The sequence below is a fragment of the Ziziphus jujuba genome, chromosome 8 (assembly GCF_031755915.1).
Source record: "Ziziphus jujuba cultivar Dongzao chromosome 8, ASM3175591v1".
Taxonomy (NCBI): Eukaryota; Viridiplantae; Streptophyta; class Magnoliopsida; order Rosales; family Rhamnaceae; genus Ziziphus; species Ziziphus jujuba.
This window is the reverse complement of record NC_083386.1, coordinates 8,160,898-8,187,681: the sequence shown is the minus strand read 5'-3', so window position 1 is coordinate 8,187,681 and position 26,784 is coordinate 8,160,898. Positions and strand designations below refer to the sequence as shown.

Below are 26,784 nucleotides of genomic sequence, written 5' to 3'. Positions count from 1 at the left end.
TTTTTTTAATTGTATTTTATAGGTCCTCTATATACCTAAAATATGTAAATTTTGTAAATCCACCTCTCTGTTTATATAATTTATAGTTTTTTACCTTACAAGTTTCAATTTTGTTTCGGTTCATCCCCCAAAGATGTAACAATGGACACTGGTGGAAAAATTCGAGAAATTTACCCCTTATTTAATTAAACTTCGTATAGCAAAATTTTAAATAAAGGTCTGGCAATTTCGACAAAATTAAAATTTATACAATACACATCAATCCTGATTTATAGACCTTATTTTAAATTTAAAATAATTCTGGATCGATTAACATATGAATAACAAAACAAATTCTGTTTAAACAAAACGCAATGAAAATAACGGGTTGTTTTGAGCATTACCCAATTAAAAATAACAGAATTGAAATACTAGTACAATATATTATGTAATAATTTATACAGGTAATACCAATATATTGACATTTAATATTTACAATTTAAAATCATATTTTCTCAAGTATTTTTCCAAAATTCATAATACAGCCAAAAGTTTTTGGTAATAACAGAAAAACATCTTGTGGACCAAAGCCGAAAGATACAAAACATCATTCTGTCAACATCATAGCAATTGGGGTTGATTGGAGAGGTCATTTTCTAATATTTTCTAAAATGCCACCCCCACTTTCTCACGCCCCAAACACGTGCACGTTTTCTCACTAAACACGGCCACGGTTCTCGCTTTTTCTTAGGGCTGGTTGCGAGGCATTCCGTCCCCCGTACTCTCCTATTTTTCTCGGACTTTCCGCTCCCAATTGCTCCCGTAAGACCCCTCTCTTTTCTTTTTTCTTTTTTTTTTTTTAATCATTTTTATTTTTATTTTTATTTCTTTCCTTTTCTATGTTTTGTACTATTTGTCATACGAATGTTTCATACTTGGCTGTGAATTTCTTTTGTTTGTGATCGTTTTTGTGATTCATTTCATATAACTTGATCTGGGTTTTTTCTGATTAAACAAATGGAAACTGGTTTCAGTGGAAAATCTGAATGAAGAAAAGTTTGTGTTATATTTGCTACCACCAATGTAAATGGTTTAAATTTTTAATATGACTTTGATATGTTGGTTGAATCATATGCTCCGCTAATTGTATGACATATTTGAATTTTCCTCTGAATTACCATTTAGTACTGGTAGTAAACAATGAAGATTTCCACTATATTATTATTGAGTTTTAGTATCTTCGGATTAAGTAGCTGCCTTTTGTTAATTAAATTGCAGTTTCATTAATTTTGGTAATTTTAATGGTACAAAATGTTTTCGCGTTTCGATATAATAGCTGTTTATGACATCTTTGCTTAAATCTTTTGTCAAAGCTGATACCAAACTTGCTGGCCCGGATTTTTTTAATGAGTAAGAGTGATTATGAATGATAGCTGAATTGTCTGCCATGGCCATTCTGTTAACTTTGCTTTGCATGACTACGAAAAATGATTATTCTTATAGACTATTTAGCTGTAAGGTTTTAAACAATAGTGTGGATAATTTTCAGATCTGTTTGTATGCCGTTAAAGAATGGTTTCACTCCAGAACCTTTCTATTAGTGTTTCAAAATTTATCCTAGATGAATTGGAGACTATGTTGCTTTGGATCACTTATCTGCTTGTTTACAAGAGGAACTCTGTTCTAGTTTGATTCCAGGTGTAAAAATAATTTGAGCACTGTCAATATGTCGACCGTAACACTTCCAACAGTTTGTTCATTTAAAACTCCACCATCGAGACAATCCTCTGCCTTTGTTAAGAATACAAGTTCCTTCAGTTCAGTAAAGAGAACATCTAAAGCATTTGGATTGAAGTCTTCCTCTTTCAGAGTGTCTGCAATGGCGGTGTACAAAGTGAAACTGATAGGAGAAAAAGGCGAAGAGTTTGAGTTTGATGCCCCTGATGATGCTTATATTCTTGAATCGGCTGAAACTGCTGGAGCGGAGCCGCCATACTCATGCAGAGCTGGTGCCTGTTCTACTTGTGCTGGGAAGTTGGCTTCGGGATCCGTTGATCAGTCAGATGGATCATTCCTTGATGACAAGCAAATCGAGCAGGGGTATGTGCTGACCTGTGTCGCATATCCTACCTCAGATTGTGTGATCCACACCCACAAGGAAAGTGATCTTTACTGATTACTATGGTTAGCATGAACCCTACCTTGTTGAATGAATAAACTTGGTTGTGTTTTCATAGAAACAACCTGTAAGCAGATGGTTTTTCTGGTTGTGTTAAGTTAGCTATAGAGATCGTTCTGTTTTCTACATATTTCTGATTTGGGTTTGAAACAATCTGTAGCATTAAAAGGTAGGATCCTGTTTGATGTTCAAAATTGAACAAATTGGTGACCTTTAAAATGAATGAAAAATATGCTAAAGAGCCTATATGAATCTTATTTTATATCAAATAGACACTATTTTGTAAAATAGTATGTGTTCAATCAAGGAGCAAGATGCCTTAAGCAAGATTGAGATCTACAAATGCTGCATCAGATTGGCAAAAACAATTGAATGGAGTCAAACTTGAGGAAGTTGAATGGTGTCCTACTCGATTCATGATTATTAGCCATCTGCTCTTTGATTTACTTTGTTATTGAATGAGATTATAGTTTACCTCATTATACTAGGCATGGATTGATTTTTAGTAGTGCCTTGAACTAGAAGACAAGCTAACACTGGTAAGATAACACTCTTAATGAAGAAAATATACTTTCTCAGCAAGCAAACAGATTAAAATAGCAAGTTAAAATCAAAGGAAGCGCTAAAGAGTTGTTTATTTCCTAAGGAAACAAATATCTCTTCGAAGCACACCCATTGGCAGTAGAGAGAATTTAATGCTCATAATTTCCCTTCGAACTCATTTGTTGAAGATGTGTTACTTGTGTTCAAGGCCAAACAATTGAGAGACCTCAAATTCCAACTCAGAAAAATCTTGGATTTGAGGGTATAGTAGTTTTCGAGCTTCGACTAAAAGGCAACGAATTTGACAAAGCGAAACCGTGATGATGGTTCAATAATCCGTTTTTCTCCCCTGTAATTTCTTATTTTCTTGCTATTTTTACAGCTGTTCGCATTTTTCTTGTCAAAAAGCAACTAAATTCCCTCTTTGTAGATTCTCAGATATTTTTGATATATGAAGAATTACTACTAGTCTCATAAAAATTTATGACAATGGTGCTGTATGACTTTGCAATAAGGAAATTTAAAAAATAATAATAATAGAGGAAAACAAAGCCAAAGCATTAAAACGGGCCAAAAATCAGTTCTCTATTCAATATACTTAAGAATGAGCCTAGAAACCATGTATATCTTTTGAAACTAATAATCTCTACTTTATCCAACTTCAATTTTTTGAAATATGCTAGAGCCTCCTAAGATGTTAGCAAAATAAAATTGACTTCAAATATATATATCATAACGTAAGCTCTTCTAAAAACAATCTAGAAAATAAGTCCCCATTAATTGACCTCTACGTCTTCAAAAAATGATCACTTATCATCATAAATACCATAACATATACAAAAATAGATATTGAACAAACTCTAGAAATTCTTTCAAGTCCTGTAAATAACATAATCCATTTAAATCACTAAAATAAAAAGAACCAAGTCCACAGCCATCCTAAAAGAAACAGAATCGAGATTCACATGGAAAATATACACCAACAGCCCCAGCAACACAACTAGCAGAATTTGTCTCTCATGGCTCCCTAAACAAATAAACCTTTGAATTCTCCATTTGCAAGCTGACATAACTGATTGAACGAATGGGCATCTGCATGACAGAAGTGTTTTGGAAGAAGAAGCAAACAGCAGAATTGAGATATATACAGAACAAAGTTTATTGTTGAACTTAGCATAAAGGAATAAATGAACAAGAATACATTTATGTTTGAAGTGAATTTAGTCAAGTATTTGGCTCGGAAAAATCTTTAATGATGAATGTCCCATTCCTTTTCTCCTTCATCGTTTCGCCACTATTTTATTTCCACAAGTTATGTGACAAGACTCTTATGCATGTTCAATTAACATGTCATGAAAACGGAAACGAGACATGGAAGGAGATGAAAAAGGATACTGAAAATTTGAGTTCATTTAACCGGTTCTAAGCCTAAACTTTTATCTTTCAAATTACTTTCTATTCACTATTAATAGTTTTGGAATTTGATTATCAAAAAGATTATTGAAAATTAGAGGACCACCACCATGAACCTTCCAAGATATTCAGCAGCTTCCCAGTTACAGAGTCGAGAAAATAACCCACATTTTCAACATACATAGCATAAAAATAAAAATATACATATATAAAAAATAAAAATAAAAATAAAAAAAATTTACTTTTTTCAATTACAAATAAATCATACCAAAAGTGTTGCCAAAGTTGGTCCAAATGTCAGCATGAATACACTCATTGCTCTCAGCAACACCAATCACCTCTACAAAATTCATGAGGGGAACACTGGGTAACCCTTTTATGATCAGCTGCTTTTCATCTGTGGAGTTTCCTCTTGCTACTCCATCATCCAACTGAATAACCTGAATCACTGTCCTAACCCTCTTTCCTACATATGTTTGCAACAACTGCCCATTGACAAAAACTGAAGGCCTTGAAGTATCCATTGTCTTGGAATGTAACAATTATAACTAGTTAGCAAGATATTAATGTTCAAAAGAGAGGGCTTGAAACTTAAAAATCTATGCTTTGCAATCATATCCCAATTTGCTAGAAACTTCATTATTCTACCATATTCAACCTGAAATCAGCGGATTTCCAAAATTATTTTTTTTTAAATAATGAGATGGGTCAAAGCCAAAAAACAAATATTAAGAATTTCTCAATGCAAAAGGAAAAAAGAACGAAAAGATTTGTCATTTTCTCATTGAACAAAATCTAAACCAAACCCACAAACCAAAAACTAAGGAAAAATGTTATCTAACAAGGACACAGCACGATGGAGAAAGTCTGATCAAACCTAACTGCAAATTGTAAGTTTTAACTGGGAGAAAATAAAAAGAGAAATAAATAAAAGAAAAGAGCGTCTCGTACATACCTAAGAAGAATGTTGATTCCACAATGAAAATGGCGGATTAGAATTGAAAGTGAATTGATCTTGTTCTGGATCTGCTAAAAATACCTAACCCAATCAACCAAAATCTTTTCAAACAACGAAAACAGGGAAAAGAGGGTTTATAGTTCTCTTCAAAGGCGGGAATTTGGAACGCAGAATAGATGTTTGGCGCTAAAAGCCACCGAAGTTTATTTTTTTGTTTTGTTTTTCTCTTAAAAGTCCACTCACAAAAGTCCAATTTTTTTTTTTTTTTTTGGTTTTTTTTTGTTTTTTTTTTTTGGGGGGGGGGGAGAAGAAGGAAACATTTAGAATCGGTAGTACTTTAAAAAATTGGAAATAATTTTAAGTTGATAAAACTTCTTTTTATTATTATTTTTTATCGTAGACAAAAACATTACTTTGTAGTTTAAAGTCTGAGAACTTAAAAGAGGCTTTTTTTTTTTTTTTTTTGGGTACTAATTGTTTCTGAAAATGAATTTATTCGGAGCTTAAAAGCCAAATAGCATAGCATATACTGTTAGGTATATCCTATATTTTTAAAACGTTTTTATGAAGATACAACATTTAATAAAACAAAAACAATAGTGGCCCCAAGTACAAGTTACCTTCTTTTTTTTTTTTTTTTTGGGTTATTAAAATTACTTTTAATTCTACAAAAATAAGTTAAAATAATGATAAATTTGATTATCTGCTGAAATTTTTATCGGATGGAATATTGATGCAAGTATGGTTTCTGGTACGATTCTATCCTGTCAGTGTTAAAAGCAAAGTAGATACTAGATAGAGTCGCATAAATTCACTTTTTAATTGAAGTAGAAAGTTTCAACCAAATACGTTTTTTATTTGATTAAAGCTTCCATTTTTTTATAGCCAAAAAAATTCCTCAACTATAAGATTAGAATAATCCATCGTCATATTCATATTATATCACTTCCAGTACATTTTATTAAGAGTAGCAAATCACAGCGTATATTTTTCTAAAAAGTTAAGAACTTGTCATAAGCATATTTCAAGACCTCTCTCAGGATTTGGCCATATGTAATCTTGTATTCAACCAAAAAATCAATCACGTAATGGTTTTGTACCAAATCAGTGGATCAGCAGTAGCGCCATTCATTACTCCAAACAATTTGACTACATTGTCAAACAATTCTTCCAAGTGCTTTAGATTTCATATAAAATCTTTGAAATGAAAGAGAGGAAATGCATAGGAAACTTGAAACTCAATTGTATAGATAATTCCATTCAAAATTTGGGATCAAAGTGAACCATTAGAACCAAAAAGAAACCTTTTAACATTCAACTAAGCAAAAGAAAATAAATAAATAATTGCAAAGAACAGAGACCGGATCAAATGAGGAGGAAGCATCAACCGATTAAGTATTCGTAGCCCTGGTATAGATCTGTTGACTGGCATGAGCAGAGATCATCCTAATCGAACCCCTTGCCATTAAATCCTTAATAGCTCTCCGTGCCAGTGATCCATTAATCTGTAAGATTTATAAGCAAGAAGAAAATGAGAATCAAGAATGAAACATGCTAGTTACTTTAAAAAAAGTTGTTCTGTTTTGAAGGACCAATAAACAGCTTAACTAATGCACAACTAAATCCAGAAATAATTGCAATAAAGTTTATACTTGGACATAACACTCGTAAAGTATCATTTCAAAAGCCATTTTCCTTGTCCTTTTCTTCATTTACTCAGCATCGAATATTTTTATTATACGAATTACGCAATCAGAGAAGAAAACTTAGATAACATACCCTCAACCTATCAGACAAGATTGAAGGAGTGATAAGTTTGTATTTGGGAGCTTCAGATAGAAGCTTGTCATAAGTTGCCTGATCGAATAAAACCATGTTGTTCACTTTCTCCTTTTGCTTTCCCTTGCTCCATTTCTGCATACCAAACCATAACCAGTCTAAGCAATATGTAATTATACACAAAAACCTAAGGAAATGTGAAAATAAAGAATCTGTAATTATACATCGAAACACCTGAAATATATAAAACCATGCACACCAATTTAAAATGCTCGGTGTAAATTGTGTTAAACTGTAAAAAGGCATTCATAAAAAATTGATATACCTAGTGATAAATGTACCATTCATAGTTCTAACAATGTTGCAAAACAAAATCTCAAACGAATATATATTGCAAAAAAGAAAGTTTATAACTTTGATTCTCTGTCCAACTGACTGCAAAACAAGCTCTCAAAACAACCGGAAAAAATCACATAATGAATTGATTGAATAACAGAATTAACAATAAAACAAAATTCATAAGCCAAACCCCCTAAAAAGTCATTGCAATACATTGTAAGCTTGACCAAAAAATCACCACTAAATATTTAACCAATCAAATCATAATTATACCCAATCAAGTCGTAATTATACCCTATACACCTCTACATAACAAGGAATGAAAAATTTACAACATTGTTAAAACATGAAGAACTTCAAATTTCTAACCATTAATTCATGATAATATCAACAATATCAATTTATTATTATTATTATTATTATTATTATTACTATTATTTTTATTTTTTAAATTTAAATCCTAATCCTTTACCTTCTTCTTCTGCTTGCCTCCGCCAGACTTGGCAGGCTTCGATGATGGAGGCGGTGCCTTCTCCTTTTTCGGCGCCTATATTCGCAAATCACAAACATCCAAGAAATCAAGATTCGAATGCAGTTATTCACCACCCAAAAAAAACAAAAAAAAAAAAAAATTCGAATGCAGTTGGAACAAGCAAAGTACAAGCCAAAAAAATCAAACAAAATGGTCAAAGATTAAATCATATTAACGTTAAAAAAAGTGAATTAATTCCCCGAATTTTCTTGTTTTGAATCTTCCCCACGATTTTTTCTCGGTTGCCAAACAGATGGCGGAAAGAATAATCTTGTAAAAGGCTAGAAAATTTACCATTAGAATATGTCTGAGGTGTTAGATTCTAGGATTTTGGCGGCCGACTAAGTAATCTACGAATTTGCAGCAAAATGGAATAAAGGTTGAGAGCCTGCGTATGCATATATGTATATACAGTTTCATTATGAGAGAATTAGGGTTTTGGGCAGGGGGAAACAGAGTGTTTGGGCAATAGCTATTCCTGTTCGGGTTGGAGAATTGCCCAAAACCCGGAATATCTGGCTATGCTTGATTGCTTAGCTAAGGGAATATTCCTTTCTGGGCCTGGGCTGGGGGATTTAAGTACTTGGGCTGGTGCCTTACAAATTTCTTTCTTCAATATCTATTTACACTCATTTTTCGTTTTAATTATCGTCATAAGAAAAAGATATTGAATTATTGAAAGGGACTTTTACTTTTTCTACTTTTTATTTCTTATTCATTTCAGTTTCATCTACTATGGCTGCAAATGCATTCAAGACTTTTTTTAGAGAGAGAAAAAAAAATTAAAAGTAGGATTTGTGTGCTTCTTTTCAAATTCAAAAGTGGTATTGATAGGCAAAAGCAGCCTTGAAAAATTAAAGTTTAAAGCAAAAAAGATATTTATTAAAAAAAAAAAAAAAAAAAAAAAACATTGCATGTTCATAATCACATGGTTTTGTGTCACCAATGACCCACGAAGATAATGCCTTGCTTGGACCCTAACTTGCTATTTTACATGTAATATAACAATACCAAAAACAGAATGAACAATTCTAATAGGTTGTACAATAGGCACTAAATAAGTTCAATTATCATTTTTTTAATACCAAATAAAGGGACAGCATGTTAATTGATAAATACTAATGAGTTTTAGATGTAAAAATAAATTGGATGCATGCAAGCTGATATAAGTAGTGTCATATCAATTTGGTAACCAAAATTTCATAATTTATTTGATGCTCACAAGATAAACAAATTTTTAACAATTGCTCTTGGATAATGGATTCACAATGTCCATTTCGAATATAAAAAGTTAGGTGTGTTTTCAAATATTATTTATTTCGAAAGTCACCAAAAGGAAAAAAAATAAATTCTAACATCAATCTTGTACAAGTTACAAAACGTATTTAGTTAATGTAGGTTTTAGAATTAAAATTAAAAAAAAAAATTCTCAACCGAATGATGAAAAATAATAGGAGAAACAATAGAGCATTTGATTAGGACGTTCAAGGTGACCTTTCTGAGGTCTCTTCCATTGATTTCACAAAAAAAAATAATAATAATAAAATTGAACAATATAGAAATGGAGAAAACAAATGAGAAGAATGAAAAAAATGTGAACGAATGGGGAACAGAACACTAATTTTTTAAGAGGGAAGATTATAATATATGATTGCATAAAAACAAAGGTTTAAAACAAAAATATTATAAAAATAGGAAAAAGAGCTGGAAAGAGAGAAAGATGAAACAGTGCATGTGAGTTGTTAAAGGCAATGTCGATTGCCGAGCATGACAAAAATAGAAAATTGTCTGTGTATGTGTGTGTGTGAGTGTGAGTTTTTATTATTATTATATCTATATTTATTTTATGCATATATATTTATATAATTTTGATATGTTGGGAACTTACTCTATGAGGAATAGGAATATCAATTGTTATCGCTTCATTTTTTTAAATCATTTTTTTTAAAACTTACGTGTTATCACTTTCATAATTAGATTTTTTTTATTATTATTTAAATCATTAACTGGGAAGTTATCCTTTTCATTTATAACATTAGCAGATTCTTATTTAATAGTATTGAAAACATTTATTCCCAACGGAACAACAATTATGTAAAAGATGAATAATAACCTGAGACAAAGTTTCGAATGAATATTTGACTTGAAGAGTGGTATTAGCTAGTTTTTAAAAGATGATAAGCAATTGGGTTCAAGTTGAAAATGGCATATTGCTTTTTTAATATGTAAGAGCAATTGCGAAATTGGCTCATGATTTTGTTCTGTATACAACATGATGATACAATGATATCAAATTCCTTTCCAACCCAAATAAAATTAAAAAAAAAAAAAAAAGAAAGGGTTTTTGCATTTATATTTGGTCCAATCCATAATCTGGAGGTTAAACAATAGTGGTTATCAACATCTGCTTTTTTCTTTCTTTCTTTTTTTTTTTCCGTGGCAGCTTCTTAATTGTGACAGGTTTGGGAGGTTCAAACATTCATTCAACTTTTCACTTCCAAAACAACCCACCTAACAAATTAAAAAATATTTATAAATTCTTTATCATCCATCTCTCAGCACCCTCTAATTTTTTTATTTTTTATTTTTTTGCCTTTCTAAATCCCAACAATCTCTATCTTGAATATATGGTTGAGTCCCACATGTACAAAACATTGTACATATAATAAATTAAAAAATGTCACCGGAATCATGGACTTACACGTATCATCCAATAATAGCAGTTCTCTACTTTTAAGAAGAATTTCACACTCAATAGAAGCCTCGATCATCGTTAATTTCGACACTAAAACTCAAATCAAAACCACTTTCATAACTCAGCGAAAAAAACAAATCCTACACTTAACCTTTATTATTATTATCATTATTATTATTATCATTATTATTATTAAATCTTCTTACGCGGTTTCAGTGATTGATAAGAAATGATAATTTCATAAATGCCGAAAACAGTCGCAGAATATTGACCTTCACGGATATTAGAAAGCGTTCACAATCTGTTTAACCATAGATCAAAGAAAAAGCTATGATCAGATTATTCCTCGAATTAAATATGTGGTCCAGAGGAACATGTGGGGCTCAGCCTCTCAACTATATGATTAAAGGTAAAACCGTGTACAAAAGATTCGAGTCTATAAAAATTAGGCCAAGCATCTTTCAATTAAAAGAAGCATAAATCGCTTTTGAAGATAGATGAGTCCAATATCATCTTCTCTTCTCTATCTTATATAAAACTAATTGATTAAAATTTTACATATATATATATATATATATATATATTTTGTTTGTGTGTGTTTTTGTGTGTGTATTACTACTTTGAGAAACATAAAAAGCCGCTGGAACAAGTTTTAGAAGCTACACAAGGAGGATTGGATAAAGCCCAGCTGCACTTTGCATGAATTACTTGGAGAGAATCTAATGGGAAACAAAGAGATCAGACTTGTTTTCATCTTCCTTTTCTCCCTCCTATATGTATTTGCATATTCATCTCCTCTTCAAGAGACTTTGACTTCAGGTATTCTTCTGCTCTATCTTCTTTGTTTTCTACTAGTTATTTATGGTTATGAACTATGGTTTTCCCTTGTAAACTCGGATTTGAGAGGGATCTTATGGAACTCAACAACTTCTATGTTTCTGTTTTATATGCATATAATTTCATGTAGATGGTACAGCTTAAGTAAGGGTTAATATCAGAAACCGCAAAGAGATCAACATGAAAGCAGAAAACTGGAAATAAATTCGTAGTTCTATTAATAGTGGCAATACAACTGAAGTAGTTTTGTTTTCTTGGACGAAAATGAAGAGGGGGTAATGGAAAAATTTTCACTGTAGTTGAACTCTTCAAAAAGAAGAAAAGGAAAAAAAGAAGGTATGGAATTTTTTAATCAAAGAGAAGAGAGATAAAAAGAGAGATAGAGGATAACTTATCCTGATTCTTTTTGTTGCCTTTTATAAATTCCCAAGCATAAATTAATCAGAGGTCAGAAAATCATCCCAACTATATATGCTAAGAAACATTTCTGATCAGACTTACTCTTTCCATAAATCAAGCAACTCGTTGACACATATTCCAACTGAAATGCGTCTAAAGTTCTGTATAACGGAAAATATAAGTAGATGTCATATTAGCACCCAAAAATGTACGCTACAAACAGGTAATAAAAAAAACTTTCCTCTTGGCTTAGTCGATCATGGAACAACAATATGCTCAAGTTCAGTAGGAGACCCTGGTCATTGATATAAAAGTAAAACCTGCATGTAAGTATAAAAAAACATAGGTATATGAGATAAAAATTTATATATAAAAAAGGAAAAAAAAAAAAAAAAAAAAAAGGGAAGAGGAAACTGAGAATAAAAGTTTTTGCCATATTTAGAGGCACCATCATGTTACTGTTCTAGTACAATTATCAGGGCATCAAAGTCATCTTTTTGGGTCACAACAAACTGGAATTTCGAATCTATTAAATGGAACCAAAATGCGGGAGAGCTTGCTTCGTGGCGGAGCATTTAGCAATGCCAGCAGCCTGGTGAGGGCTGGCTGTCTGGGGACAGGTTAAGCCAGGGCCCGCTGGGCTTGCTTCTCATGAGATTGGGTGAGGGAATCGGAAGGGGGCTCTTCCCATGTGAAAAAAGGTCTATATCAGAAATATTTTGTCTTTCATATTTAGAAGTGAATCTGTTAATGCAAGGATTCCTTTATTACTGGTATTTGTGCTTTAATAACTTTTTATAGCAACAAGTTTAGAATATTTAAATCACAGGACCAACCTGAACCACAATTAATCTGTTTCAATCAAAACAAAAAACAGTTTCAGAAAGCATCTTTTTTCTTTTTTTCCATAAACTCAAATAATTTCTCGAATAATATCCAAAAATTGGTTACTTTACCTTTGATATCTATGCGTTTTGGTACAAGAATTGTATTTTGAATGCAGATGACGCCCAAAATCAAATCAAGTCTATTCAATTTACATTATTCTACTGTTTGATTCTCTCTAGGAGCAAGTTATTAATTGAGAACTAAAAACGTAAATCTTATTAAGGGTTTACATTTTTATACACTTGATTTAAAGCATAAATTATTTTACTTGGAGTATAAAAATCTTCATTTCACAAGCACGGCTCCTAAAGTGCTGTGTGACAAATGATACTGTTCTAAATTGCACATGGACTGCGTGCTTTAAAGCTAACGCTTGAAGCCTTCCCTCTAGTTATTCCATTGATGAATGCTATAAGCTCATTAGTAATAATTAAAATTCCTTTATTCTATGAGGTTTATGGCTATTCTAGATCTTTAATCACCCTATGTCCAAGACAACATGTTTATATCACTGTACTCCTTGTTTTCACCCTAGTCCAAGACAACATGTGTTTATCATTATACTCCTCTTCATGTATTTGGGGGGAAGGTGAAATACAAAGTATAATCCTTTCCAACAAATTTCTGTGCTAGATAACTCCTAATGACAATAAATTTCATAGATATTGTGCAGGAAATCAATTTGGAAAATAAAGGTACAAATGCCCCTAGCAAAAATGGTATTGATGGTGGTGAAAACGGTAACAGCAAGATAAAGCACAGCAGCAAGTTTTCATATGGCTATGCACACAGGGGGGCTGGTGGAAATGGTGGCCAATCAACTGATAACGGAAGAACTCCAAATCCACAAGGAGGGGCAAATTATGTCCCTGTATATGCAGCTGGTGCTGTAAATAACCGCCACCCAGTCCACCGTGGTGCTGGCAACTCCAACCAGAATTGCAAAGGACTTTCCACCATTATCCCCACAACCATTATCTCTCTCGTACACTTTTATGTCACATTCAGATACTAATACCGGACCTGGAAATTAAGATGTAAATAGCGACTATTGCATGTTTTCATAGATTTAAAGGGAGGAAAAAAAAAGAAGAAGAAGATGCTGTCATTTGCTTGTTATGTGTCTTGTAGTCGGTTTCCTTGTACAAACGCTTTCCTGTGGGAAAGCTGTACTATGCACTTTATTTCCCCTAAGAACCATGTATTGTAAAGTTCAGCTTTGTACACATGTGGTTAGTGTATCTCACCTCTGATAAGACAAATAGAGCTGATGCATTTTGTGCTTAAATTTTCATTTTCTGTACAATTACATTACACTCAATCCCTTATGTGTGCAAAGTTATACTTAATATCATAAGTCCTAAATGTATAAGATTACAGAGCCACAACAGAATAGTGTACGGCTGCATGGTTGCATACATGTACACATTCTTGCAAGTACACACAAGCAAAATCATAGGGAAAGAGAAATGTCTGTACCCAGTTTCCCTAGCCATAAGTTTTTAGGTCTGTGGTAGGTATATTCTAGCCATGATTAACTGAATAAGTCAGGGAAAATTAAGGCTTGACAATTGCAGAATTGAAACTGTAAACTTATGAATGATTTTGTACAATAGATCTAGTTCTAAATAATGAAGGCCAGCATAGATGTACAAAACCAATCGGAGAAAGCAAAAGAAACGACAACAATCAACAATCCGAACATCAATCCTAGAAATGAGTCAGTCGCTCTAGTTTACGAGCCTGGAAGAATTTGCAGTGCCCTTTACCACTTGATTCGATTTCCTCACTCTTTCTCTTGGATGTTGTGACACCAAAACGAATTAATTTCATTTGCTTCTTTCCACAACTGCTATCTTCATCCATCTTATCAGATTCCCTAGTAAAAGCAACAACAAAATTGTAATCAAATGAAAAATATTAAGTTAGCATATATGAATGTACAGTGTGTCAATTTGGATATTCTATGTGGAAAGAACAAGGCACATATTTTGTTGATAAATTCAACATTCTGTGAGACATGCTCACATGCACAACTGAGGTTTCTCTGTAATAAAACTGCACCAGAAACTGAACGAGGTCAAAATATGTAAATAAATTAATCAGAGAGAAACGACTTTAAAAGCTGTCAATGTTGTTTCACCCGGTACAGCTTTTCATGGTCGATGAGAAGAGGAGAGCTATAATAAAAGATTTTGAAAGACCCATATAAGTTAATAATACATATGAGAAGAGGAGAGCTATAATAAAAGATTTTGAAAGATCCATATAAGTTAATAATACATATCAGAATTATTTTGAACTGTGAGAGACCAATTCTAATATGGACTAGTTAAGTTGCCACTTTACAAAATTTCAATGGAACTATCAGCTTGTTCACCTCCAATTTGGCTTCTTCAACAATTGGATCTTTCTCCTATTGCTAATCCAGTCTGTGATAAGGAAAGCATCATAGGTTGTCTTTCCACTTAGAGTTAACAATCATAATTTGCATCCATTTGTAATAGTTCATTAAGATGTGAGCCCATCCATATATATCCAGCTACCAGCAGCAGCCAAAAGTAGTTTCTAACATTCGCCCACATGTTTAGGCTTACCCATTAACAAATAGAAATTGGGCCTCAAATGTGTTAAAAATTAATTATCAGGTGCTAATACTATGTTTAAGTTGCCACTATTCCCAAATGCTTAAGCTGCTAGGATATGGATCCAACCATCTATTTCAAGGTAATAGTGGAAACTCCAAAAAAGTTCAAAAACTCCAAACAAGTTCAATTACAAACACAACTTATGATGATACTATTGGAACTGTTCTTAAACATGACACAGATTGTGAAACACAATGCAAAGACAGCTTTCTGAATGTACAAAATTATATCTTTTAAATTTTTGATAAACAAAACATTAAAGAGAAAAAGGTGACATTCAAATTCATTTGGTTCCATGATTTGAGCATTGATATTAATATATCACACTACATTAAAGAAAGAATTATATAGAACTGGAAGATTCATTACTCCAAAACTATTTACTTACGTAATGTTCTTTACAGTTCAGAGTCAGAAAAAATTATGTGAGTATAGATGCAGGACCAATGGGCAAACGAAAACAAGAGAGAGAAAATAATAAAGTACTAATCTTTTAAGAACCCTTTGTCATTCGATATAAACAATGGTCTGTCTCTTAGGGTTTTAGAGGAGCTTTATTTATAACAAAATAACTAGTTACTTCCTAAACAGATTATCCCAGGCTGTCTACCTAAATTGTGTCAACATAATATGTATAATGCTTCCTAAAACATCAAAACTTCTCTAGGTTAACTAGACACTCTCTAAGGCCACAGCTAAAACAACTATAAACATGCAGGTCCAGAAGCAATTTACAAGGACATGTACTAATGCTATCATGAATGACATTGCAGAGAAAATATAGAATGAGGACTTACCATAAGACTTCGGCAAGTTCTTTGATATAAGGAGTGCACGTACCCCAACTGAAGCGAACCAGTGATGGGAATCCAAAGACCATGTGTTTGTGATGTTCCAACCAGGCCTTGGTTTCAGGATCTATTTATACAAAATAATTAACAGATCTCTCCTAGAACGAGAACCCATCTGTATTCTGATAAATACCAAACAAAAAAGGCATAAATAAAGTGACAGAAAGAGAAAGAGAAGGAAAATCTTCTACCTCCAGGGTATCCAGAACCAAAGTTTTTGTGCATATTTTCAGCTGTTTCATCTAGTATCCATTCCCGCAAAGCTCGGTCTCTTGTGACCTGGAGTAAAGTAAGATAAAAAGTAAGAGAGGTTTCTGATGAATATGTGAGTGATGGAATTTAAAGAATGGCAAACTAATACTTTTGCAACTATGCTAGCTCCACTAACAACTGGATAAAGACTATCAGCCTTCTTTGCAACCACAAATTTGACGGCAGGAAATCTTCCAGACAGTTTTTCTTTGTATTTCTCAGCATCTCCAACTGTATCCACATAAACCTGAGACATTTATAATTATAAAGTTTTCTCACTCTTTATCACATCGCCTAACAGTGTTTATTTCAATCTAAATAAAAGCAAACAATGAGTCATTTGCATGTTAGGGATTTATATTAAGTTGTTCCTTGCAAGATGGGCTTGAGTTGTATTCATTCATTTCTCTATGTAATTAATAACAATTACATTAACAATAACAACATAAATTATATTACTGATATAATAATAACAACACTAACAAATAACAAATATAATAATACAAATAACAGTAATATAACAATAATAACAAATGATAATGATGATAAAAAATAATGACGCTGAAGACAACAAGAACAACAGATAGCAAGTGTCTTTGTTTTCTTAAGGGATTCTTTCATAAAAAACTTCACCAATCAAAATGTTCCACAGGACAATACATTTAAAAACTTAAAGTTTTCACCAATACTTTAGGCTTTCATTTTCTATTACTTGTTCATAGTCTTTGAAATATTTAATCATTTTCATTCATAGTTTCAAAGTTTTCTCCATTAGAAGGTATCAAGTTGCATAATATGACTCACATAATCTAAGTGCTCAAAGCTACAAACTTGTACTATCTATTGGCTCTGTGCTTCGAACTAAGCATGTAGTGTGCATGGGATTCAAATTACCAGGGGCAGCAAAATATAAATAGATATGCATTCAGAATGCACCAATCATCAGATATAAGTACGACAGATATTTACCTCAGTTAGAAAGATACCCATGTTTAGGACCTTGGCGACCAGGCCCATTGCTGATTCATGTGATATCTCATTTAGGTTGATCTTGTTTCTGCCAGAAAACAAAGAGAAGCAAATGGATAAAAAGAGCAAACTAGTAGAAGAACAGAAAAATTAACACCTTAACTAACTTCTTTAGCATTTTAGCTGAAAGCTCCCTTGGATCTATGATATCAACAGCCCAACCAATTGATTCATCAGTCTTTAGGTTTTCAAATAATTCCTCCCTCTTTTCTTCTTTTAGTGTCTTAGAATCTGCAGAAAATGAAAAAAAGAAACATAAAGTGGAAGGGAACTATATGAGACCCCATTCAATAGGAAGCAGCTTATAATCCCCATAAGAAAATTCACTCTTGAAATGTAAAATTTAAAGTCTTTCTATCTATCAAAATGTAACCATGCTACTTGATCTCCCTGCATTCCACCAATACAGTGGCACTGCAATCGGTAAATAGACCTTTGCAGGTGTAACAGTCATTTTCCAATTAATAATAAAGAACAGAGTTACAGCTTCACATTCTATTTGTCATGGAATCATGATGCAGGGAAAAAAAATTCACTTGTGTGAAACAAACAATACAATCACTCAACAATGTTACGAAGTCCACCGGAGCATGAGGAAAACAGAAACACTAACTGTCTAGAAAATCCCTATGAAACTGTTACAGAACTTTTGCTATAAAGGAAGCAAGGTCAATGAAAAACAAAATATATACAATGCTCATATAAGATCTCTTAAATGAAAGAGAAACCAGAAGGCACTTAAAGAACCTGAAAGCTCAGGTCAGCATACTAACCCTGAGGATCAATTTAAGTACAACGTACATCAAAGTCACGAGAAGCAATCAACATGTCATCTCATGATTTACCAAAGAAATAAAAAACAACTTTATACAGAGTTAACAAATGTGTATAATCGTCTAACTCCTGCATATATTGAAATTTTATCATTCTTATATTCTGAGTTCACAAGTAACAAAGGAGTAGGTGATTTCATCATTTTATATCGAATTGTTTGAAAGTTTGGTCCTTTTTTGGCCGCTCGGCCACAGATTTGTCTATAACAACAGCATCATGATATATGGATACTCACACATACATTAAAGCTAACAAATTCCTTTTAGAAGGCAAAGAAAAATAAATTAGAGAATAAGGTAAGCTAAAGCATGAAGCAACAAGTTGTACAATTGTAAGTAAAGCTGATAAGGTGCTCATTTCGCAAAGACATGATAAGTAGAGCCGCCATTTTTTACTTTATTTACTATTCAAATAAATAATGCATTGTCAAAACTACATAGTTTTTAGTACACTACTTGCAAAAAATGTCAATAAAATTTAATATTTTTGATCTATTTGGATATTGAAAGAGAATCAGCAGCATTAGTTTGGAAGATAGTATGAGTGCAAAAAATTTCATCAAGCCAAAGAACTTGTGACAACCCCAAAAAAAAAAAAAAAAAAAAAAAATCTTCTTATGAAATTAATCGAAATTTAAAATCAAAGTTTCGTATTTTTCTACTGAAATCAATGACCTAGTATAATGAGACACATCAACAATGAGGATTCCCCCATCAAATCCCTACATAACAAGTTCCTCTAATCAGACTACCACCATATCAAGCTCTAAAAAGTCAGAAAATTTTAAAAAGTAACAATAAAAATAAAAATTGAGCGAGAAACAAGAGAAGGCGGAACAAAAACTGAAAACCCATAATCCGAAAAGACAATCTAATACGATTAGAGTTGAAAATGAGTGGACGATAAGGTAGCTAAACCTGCAAAGTTCAAAGAGGAGAGAGTCTTCTGGTATGACTGAGCGCAGTACAAGCAACCATACACCATAGGTCCTGAAAGACAATATTTCCCAAAAGTAAAAAAAAAATAATTGTAAGATAACCATGGAAGTAACAGCCTCAACAATGTCATCGAAAATCAAAGCAAAAAAAAAAAAAAAAAAATGGCGAGTTTAGGAAAAGGAAGAGGAAGAAGAAGACCCAAAACAGGTCCTCGTCCAGCCTCGTCAATGCCCATTATGCAAGGCTCCGAAGCCCACTTGGGAAGTTGTGCTTCCGATCCCATTCTCGCACTCTCTTCTCTTTCTTCTCTGCTTTTTGGTCTCTGTGTCTGCCACTGCCACTCTATTTCTTCTTCGTCTCCGTCCAATCTCTATTTGCCACTAAAAAGATGGAAAACTTGGGGGAGAAAGAAAAAAAATGGTGAAAACAGCCAATCACTATTTGCCACGTCGCTCTTGGTATTTTCCCCATTAAAATGTTTTTTTGGGCAACTAATTTTCCATTCAAATAAAAATAAAATAAAATAAAAAATCATCAAAATGGCCTTTTTTTTTTCAATTCCCGCCGACTTGAACTGTGCTTTTTCGAATGCTCAAAAATTATTTGAACTGTGTTTTCATGGATAGTCACTAAAACTATCCGCTTTGTCATTTTATTATAACAATTTTTGACGACCAATAGTAAAAAAGTTACTGAATAGTGAATATATTGTCTTTTGAAAAGAATAAAAGCCAAAACGAAAATAGTACTAATGCAATTAGTGCTTTTTTTGTATTATATTATATTTATTTGTATTTAACATATTTAATCATTGAAAAAAATATGGCATTTGTATTATAATCATTGACTTATTGAAACTATTATTAATCAATCTCTTGCAACCAATAAATAAACTTACCCACATGCTAAGAAAATATTTGTCGCTACCTATAAAAATAACATCTGTTATTACTAATTAAATTTTAATTTTTTGTTTTTTGCTAAAATAACAAAACTATCAAATTTGTGTTGTCAAATACAATCCAAACGAATTTGTGATGAAATGTTGATTTGTGGATCAATTGAATTAAATCTGATGCATTAACCAATACCGATTTGGAGTTGTGTCATGTTTTAGTTTCAAATACAGTCAGGATGACCCAAGTGGCTCATCAATTTCTTGATTAATTTGATAATAATTTTTCAAACTCCATGAAAATTCATTTTCCAAATTTTATGATGACCCCCAAAAGAAAAAAAGAATTATATAATTCAACTTGCCTCCACTTCAAAATATAATCTAAGCTTCAAAATCACATCTCAAATGTCTTCAAAATTGTCTATGCTTTCTTTTTATTCAACCCATATCGGAGGGATTTGAGATTAACACAAAGAGTGAACAGCTTTTGAAAATACCAAAAACTGAAAACAAAAAGCAAAACCATTCTCACTCCAATCATGATGACATTGTGATTATTTGAAGCATTATAGAGAGAGGGAGAGAATCGGCAAATGACCTTAAACAAAGATAGTTGGGGGAAATAAAAAGTCTCAATTCCTGAAACTTACATACTGCTTTTGATTTTACAAACAAATAGCTTTATTAAAAAAAGCCTCACATACTTTGATGCAATAAACCCAAATCTTTCAAATTTATCCCCCACTAATCTCAAAAGAGTCTCCTTTAATCAATCAAATCACACTTATTTTTGGTACAACTTGGTTCTTCAACTACAAGTATTCACAGTTACCCAAAATACCAACACTGCATAACATCTCAATATCTATCCCCAGTTTGTAACATTCTTCTGAACCTTTCCTTTCCCTCTTTCACACTAGCAGAGTGAAGGAATGTGAAAACCATATAATCTGTTCAGTAAATGCCAGAGACTATGGAGAACACTCAGTGGTTCCTATATCGACATTTAAAAAAACGCAATAACTCATCCCTCTTATATCCATATAATCGCAGCCAACAAACTACCTTACTTGGAAATGTCAAGCATGGAGAGCAGCTGTTCATTGTTGCTGCACATGCAGATCAAGTCCAAGTACTGCATGGCTTCTGAAGGCAGTAGTCCTTCGAGAAGAAAGTTGATCAAATGCGAGTGTGTCCCTTGCATCACGTTCATACACCGCTCTAATAGCTTCCGCTGTTGCTCTTTGCTAAGTTCTGCTGCCTCCATGAAAGGTAACAACTGCTTCTCCTCTTCTACAAAGTGTTGCTTACAATGTTCCTGTTATTACGTAAACCAGAGAACAGAAACACATCCAACTTTATTAAGGCAAAGTTTAGAACCATGAATTGGTCTTAAGTTGCAAAATTTCAACAGAACACAATGTTACAGAAAAGAAATGCATTATGCATAATGATTCATTGATCATGATACAGAATAGATAAGGGTGAATGATTTTGATCATGACCTGCAATGATTTGAGGCGTTTCGACAGATTGGAAAACGCCTCGTGGTATGAAGGGCTGCCATGGTCCAGAACTCCAATGGATTTGATGTCTTCTTTGATGCCATTCATGATGGGTAGGTCCCTTGCATGTTCCTCATTTGCAGCTTTGCATATTGCTGCATTATCATCATAATCATCAAATACCCATTATTTTGATTTCAATCATTTCTTTGACAAGTTAAACCAACTTATATATTATTTCAAGGAGTAATAGTACATAAAGTAATGATAAACAAAATGTAGTTATCAATCAGACTTGTTGTTCACTTAAATCTTATTTGATCCCACTCCAAAATATAAAAAATAAAAAAACTCCAAAAATCAATTTATTAAATTTTATATACCATATACAAATTAAATGATACTCGGGTGGGGGAAGTGGGACCAAACGTAACTCAATATCGAACAACAGAGACAGATTTTACAGGGCATCACATCACTCAAAGTTCACCTACTAGTGAAATACCATATACACTAATTTCATCATTATTTTTCTCTTCAAATTTTAGATATCTAATTATGAGACCTTATCCTTTTCTCAATGATGAAAACGGCAATAATAATTGAGCTTTCGTCTATAATTCCATATTATTCCCACTAAACCCATCCTATTTTCCTATTAGCTTACCAGGTTGTATACACTAAAATTTGATAACTTTGAGCAATTGCTCAAAAAAAGCAAAATAAATAATTAAATGACTACCAAGGAAGAGCTCCATTTTCAATATAATCAAGAAAAAAGAAAACTCAAAATAAATAAATAAAAATAGATCTGTTCAGGTGCAACGTGGAGCAGAGCAAGAGGGTACAGCATACCAGGATCATCAACGTCCAAGATGGGGAAAAGAATCTTCTCCTCCATCTGAGCGTGTTCCAACATCATCTCCAGCAAATGGGAGTAGCTCCTACCGAACTTTCTGACCTCCATCCGAGGCGTCCCAACCGTTGGATCAACACCCACAATCCCATTACCCTTCTTCTTCCCACCTCTCGAAGCCAAATCCTCAGACCACCTCACCATCCTATCCACATGCCAAACCATGCTTTTGTGCTGGAGCACAGTCGCTCTCACCGGCAACGGCGTCGTGTTATCGGAAGATGCTGCTGCTGCTGGTTTTAACGGCGGGTGAGGGAACTTGGTCTCGATGCACTGGAGGAGGAAATCCCGGTTGCCGGAGATTCTCTCGCCGCCTATTTCCAGGATTGGGGTGTCGGCGACGGAGGCGGTGAAGCGGTGGTTGATGGATTTGTGGAGGAGCGTTAGACGGACGTAGGCCGTGTTGATGCCGGAGGCGGATCCGAAGAGTCTGACGGCAGAGGAGCTGTCGGGGTTTGGGATGATGGTTTCGGGTGTGGGTTTTGCGGATCCGAAGAGTCTGACGGCGGAGGAGCTGTCGGGGTTTGGAACGATGGTTTCGGGTATGGGTTTTGCGGATCCGAAGAATCTGACGGCAGCGGAGGATGATTGGTCTTGGTGGGGGACAATCTCCGCCGTTGATTTCTTTGACTTGGTAACACAGTTTCCCATTTTTTTAAATAAAATAAAATAAAAGAAACAAGTAGAAAAAGAAAATATGGGTAAGAATTGGAAGTGGGAAAAATTTACATGGTTTGGTTTGGTTAGAAAGAAAGTAATGGAAAATTGGAAGAAATCTGAAGGAATAAAAAAGTTAATGGAAGAGGTGGGAATATGGTGGTGATGGGTTTTGCTTGTAATGGAAGAGATATAAAAGAGAGAGAGAGAGAGAGAGACAGAGACAGAGACAGAGACGGAGACAGAGAGTAGCTTTTTTCAATGTAATGGAATGGAATACTAAATGGTAGAGAGAGAAAGAAAGAAAAGAACGCAAGACAAAGAAAGAGTGAGTGGGTCTCTCCGGTGGTTTTGGGAGTTGCAGCTGCTTTGGTTTCGCAAATGCCTCTGTTGTTGTTGTTGTTGTTGTTGTTGTTGTTGCTGTTGCCTTTCTGCACTTAATCTTTCTAATATTATATATGCCTGCTCCTTCTCCACCTCACCTTTATTCTTTACTTTTATATATATCTCTATCCTGTTTTCTTTTTTTTTTTTTTTTTTAATTAAAAACAAATTTAGTTTTTTGGTTTTTTTTTTTTATAAAAAAAATAAATTTTCTTTATGTTATCTTCTCGCTAGCATGGTATTTTTTAAATCGTGGGACCAATTAACATGGCAATATATTCAATAATATATTGTCATACTATTAACATATTCTCATATTAAGGTAAATAATATCTATAATATTATTGTTGTTTTGATTGTTTCAATAATATTATTATATGTTACAAGTAAAGTTAATCTATAATACCATGTCTTTTACATTTATATTTAACGTGGATTTGACTTACTCTCTAAAATTGTATTGCAATCTCAACCTAAAAAAAAAAAAGAGAAAATTATTAACTATTCCTCATAATTGTGATCTTAACAATGGAATTAGTAATCAATTTAATGTGTCATCTATGATATTCACCATCAGTAATAGATAGCAATATTATATTTCCTTTACATGTTTTGTATTTTTTTATTTTTTTTCATAATTATAAATGTATCATGTTAAAATAGGAATTGTCATTAGATTGACTTAAATCAGGATCTCCAACATAAGGATGGAGTATATTTAATTGATATTCCGATTGATAGTATATTTCTTCATGCGAAACTTTTTCTTCTATTACGTTTTATTTTGTTAACTAATACGTGCGATCAAATTAATGTATTATATTCTTTTCTTTATCTTTAACCATTAACATATTATACTTAATGTTTAAAAGTTGATTTTACATGTTTTGCAAGTTTATTACTCTAAAGGAGAAACTAACACTAAACGACTAATTGTGATATATATATATATATATATATATATATGTATAAGACTTTTTTTTTTTGGCTTAAAATTATATATACTTTAATTTTAAAAATTAACATTTAAGTTACTTTAATAGTCATTTATGAAAAAGAAAAGACACTAATCCAATAATGCCTAATAAAAACGTAATTTAGTAGAAAAACATACATTCTTCCATTCTACATTATTCTGTTTGTTCATAACAAGAATGGTAACACACGGATTTGTGGAAATTTGCTTAAAATATTAGATATTTATTCATGTCCAAGAATAAAAATGTTTCAATTATTTTGTCTGATTTTGTTTTTTTTTTTCAACGGTCATACGCATATTTTTAAATCAATTTTTTTTTTTTTTTTTTTGAAATCATTGGTTAAAAATAATTTAAAAACACTAAGTAGCCGTTAAGATGTAGTAGTGGCGTAAGGGGAGCGCGTCTTAAGCCTTGACTTACTTAGCATTGGGTCGTGGTGGGCCTGTGTTTGGGCCCTTTTATTCATTATGTCCGGTGGCCGACCTCACGAATCACTATCATCTGTATCTCTTATATTTTGTGTGTATATATATATATATATATATATATTTCATTTACAATTGTAATTAAAAATGCATTTTTATTCTAAACGTTAAAATAAAGATGAATTTTAATTAATTGAGATATCCCTACTAAATTCATCATAATTCATATCAGCTCAAAAGAAAAATAAATGTATATACATATAGAGATGCATCATATATCTTTTCAACTAAATAATATTATATATTTCCTTAATTACTCATCTTGGAATTCACATGCATATAATAATAAAGTTTTGGAAAAGATGAAAAAAAAAAAAAGGGACATATTTTGTGAGAGAATGACATGAGGAAGTTGTGACACTATCAAGGTGATAATATGTTTCACAATATTTTTAAGAATTTTGAAGTAATTGATTAATACATATTTTAACAAAGATACTTTAAATCAGCAACTGATGTGGCAATTGGTATAGTGGTGGGACCTATAGGCATTATAAATTGCTCTTTTTTAATTTTTTTTTTCTTTTTTATTTTATTTTAATCTTTTCTATCTCTCTAAGAAATTAAAACTTACTGCTACTGTCCCATTACTGGTAATCATCATTATTACACTAATAGTGACTAAGGATGCTTAAATTTCTACTATACAAATCGATTTCGGTAATTGTGGACTTATGACTTGATAACATTTACGTTTGCAGGGTCGGAATAAAGTAAATATTCTTTAGCTCTAGAATACAAGAAGGGCATTGACAGACAAGATTTGTGCAATTGGGTAAAGATTTTGGAAAGAAAATAAAAGGATTTTATTCAATAAGAGCCTTCCCTTAGATATTATCATAATGTTTATAAAATTAAGATGCTATTAATTTAATACAAGTGCGTACATGGGATTAACATAAGGGTATTAAATTTTAAAATAGACATCTTTCGTAGTTTTTGCATATGTACCTCTATGCTTACGAAACTTATAATTTATCTCTCATTGACGTTTTCATTCTATTTCATTATTTTAACCCTAACAAGATAAAACAACTATATATATTGAATATTCATTTTATTGCTTGAGCAGCTAGATCTCCTTTCAATTAGCTAGCCTTGATTTCGAAAGATGAAACTTGCAATATGTTGTAGATATTATATTTAAAATCATGCAAGAAATTAAAATTTCAAATATTTGTTCATGTACGTGATGGATATACGTATCCTTCCTTCGCAATCATAACTTAAATCCCTGAAATTAAACAAGTTAGAAGGATGTCAAGCATGCATATATGGATGCAACAGCAAAGGAAACTGCTACCTTCAAACAAAAAAAAAAAAGAAAAAAGAAAAAAAAAGTCGCCATATAATTGAAATGAACGACCCATATATATATATGTGTGTGTGTGTGTGTGTGTGTATAGTTGAATTACTAATCTTCCCAATTTCCAAAAGCTTAACCCAATGAACTATGGATCATCATTAGAAAAGATATATGAGAACAGAAATCGTCTAAAATGTGCCAAGAATATTGATAGATTAGTTGTCTACTGAAAGAGATACATGTTTCAATATGATCCTCTTGAAAATAAAGATAGCTTTTTTAATTTTTTTGGGTCAACCAATTGAAAATAAAGATAATGCTAAAAACAACAAAAGAATATGTGATTAATAGCCATTCATTAATGATTCAATTTGTGTGAATACAGTCTAATTACATACGAGTTCAAGTCTAGAGGCTAATTATTTCACACATTTTTTTTTTTTTTTTTTTTTTGTTTGGAGAAGAATGATTTCATATAATTTAAACTTCAATCAAAACCGAATATAAATAGTCTAAGATATTTGATGGTGTCCATGAAACTATATAGCATCGTTATTATT

The 26,784-nt window shown here is 32.4% G+C and overlaps 6 protein-coding genes across 9 annotated transcripts; 2 read left to right on the top strand and 4 right to left on the bottom strand.

The window, feature by feature from the left end:
* The first annotated feature begins 644 nt into the window (after window positions 1–644).
* Window positions 645–2,427, top strand: LOC125418110 (ferredoxin, root R-B1). Of its 2 annotated transcripts, none has more exons than XM_048471027.2 (2): window positions 645–801; window positions 1,667–2,427. In XM_048471027.2, exon 2 carries the CDS (start codon window positions 1,706–1,708, stop codon window positions 2,153–2,155), a length of 450 nt encoding a protein of 149 aa, XP_048326984.1. In that variant the 5' UTR covers window positions 645–801; window positions 1,667–1,705; the 3' UTR covers window positions 2,156–2,427. The 2 variants fall into 2 exon arrangements, with proteins under 2 accessions (XP_048326984.1, XP_015901070.1); XM_016045584.4 differs by having other exon boundaries at window positions 652–801; window positions 1,678–2,427.
* A 985-nt stretch (window positions 2,428–3,412) lies between these two features.
* LOC107434165 (replication protein A 14 kDa subunit B) lies at window positions 3,413–5,351 on the bottom strand. Its single transcript, XM_016045592.4, has 3 exons — window positions 5,070–5,351; window positions 4,383–4,641; window positions 3,413–3,793 (listed from the first exon to the last, which is right to left on the bottom strand). The coding sequence occupies exons 2-3, from the start codon at window positions 4,636–4,638 to the stop codon at window positions 3,729–3,731; spliced, it is 321 nt and encodes a 106-aa protein (XP_015901078.3). The 5' UTR covers window positions 4,639–4,641; window positions 5,070–5,351; the 3' UTR covers window positions 3,413–3,728.
* A 940-nt stretch (window positions 5,352–6,291) lies between these two features.
* Window positions 6,292–8,173, bottom strand: LOC107434163 (small ribosomal subunit protein eS25). Its single transcript, XM_016045588.4, has 4 exons — window positions 8,017–8,173; window positions 7,663–7,737; window positions 6,852–6,986; window positions 6,292–6,577 (listed from the first exon to the last, which is right to left on the bottom strand). The coding sequence occupies exons 1-4, from the start codon at window positions 8,017–8,019 to the stop codon at window positions 6,464–6,466; spliced, it is 327 nt and encodes a 108-aa protein (XP_015901074.3). The 5' UTR covers window positions 8,020–8,173; the 3' UTR covers window positions 6,292–6,463.
* Window positions 8,174–11,018: 2,845 nt separating this feature from the next.
* Window positions 11,019–13,829, top strand: LOC107434173 (uncharacterized). Its single transcript, XM_016045603.4, has 2 exons — window positions 11,019–11,236; window positions 13,204–13,829. Exons 1-2 carry the CDS (start codon window positions 11,140–11,142, stop codon window positions 13,554–13,556), a joined length of 450 nt encoding a protein of 149 aa, XP_015901089.2. The 5' UTR covers window positions 11,019–11,139; the 3' UTR covers window positions 13,557–13,829.
* A 246-nt stretch (window positions 13,830–14,075) lies between these two features.
* On the bottom strand, window positions 14,076–19,481 carry LOC107434172 (ribonuclease H2 subunit A). Of its 3 annotated transcripts, none has more exons than XM_060819651.1 (8): window positions 19,292–19,481; window positions 19,073–19,144; window positions 17,429–17,552; window positions 17,262–17,349; window positions 16,429–16,539; window positions 16,232–16,319; window positions 15,987–16,107; window positions 14,076–14,420 (listed from the first exon to the last, which is right to left on the bottom strand). In XM_060819651.1, the coding sequence occupies exons 1-8, from the start codon at window positions 19,374–19,376 to the stop codon at window positions 14,252–14,254; spliced, it is 858 nt and encodes a 285-aa protein (XP_060675634.1). In that variant the 5' UTR covers window positions 19,377–19,481; the 3' UTR covers window positions 14,076–14,251. The 3 variants fall into 3 exon arrangements, with proteins under 3 accessions (XP_060675634.1, XP_015901086.3, XP_048325944.2); XM_016045600.4 differs by having other exon boundaries at window positions 16,402–16,539; window positions 19,292–19,476; XM_048469987.2 differs by lacking the exon at window positions 16,429–16,539.
* A 1,093-nt stretch (window positions 19,482–20,574) lies between these two features.
* On the bottom strand, window positions 20,575–23,511 carry LOC107434174 (uncharacterized). Its single transcript, XM_016045604.4, has 3 exons — window positions 22,352–23,511; window positions 21,497–21,651; window positions 20,575–21,309 (listed from the first exon to the last, which is right to left on the bottom strand). The coding sequence occupies exons 1-3, from the start codon at window positions 23,061–23,063 to the stop codon at window positions 21,058–21,060; spliced, it is 1,119 nt and encodes a 372-aa protein (XP_015901090.3). The 5' UTR covers window positions 23,064–23,511; the 3' UTR covers window positions 20,575–21,057.
* Between the last annotated feature and the right edge of the window lie 3,273 nt (window positions 23,512–26,784).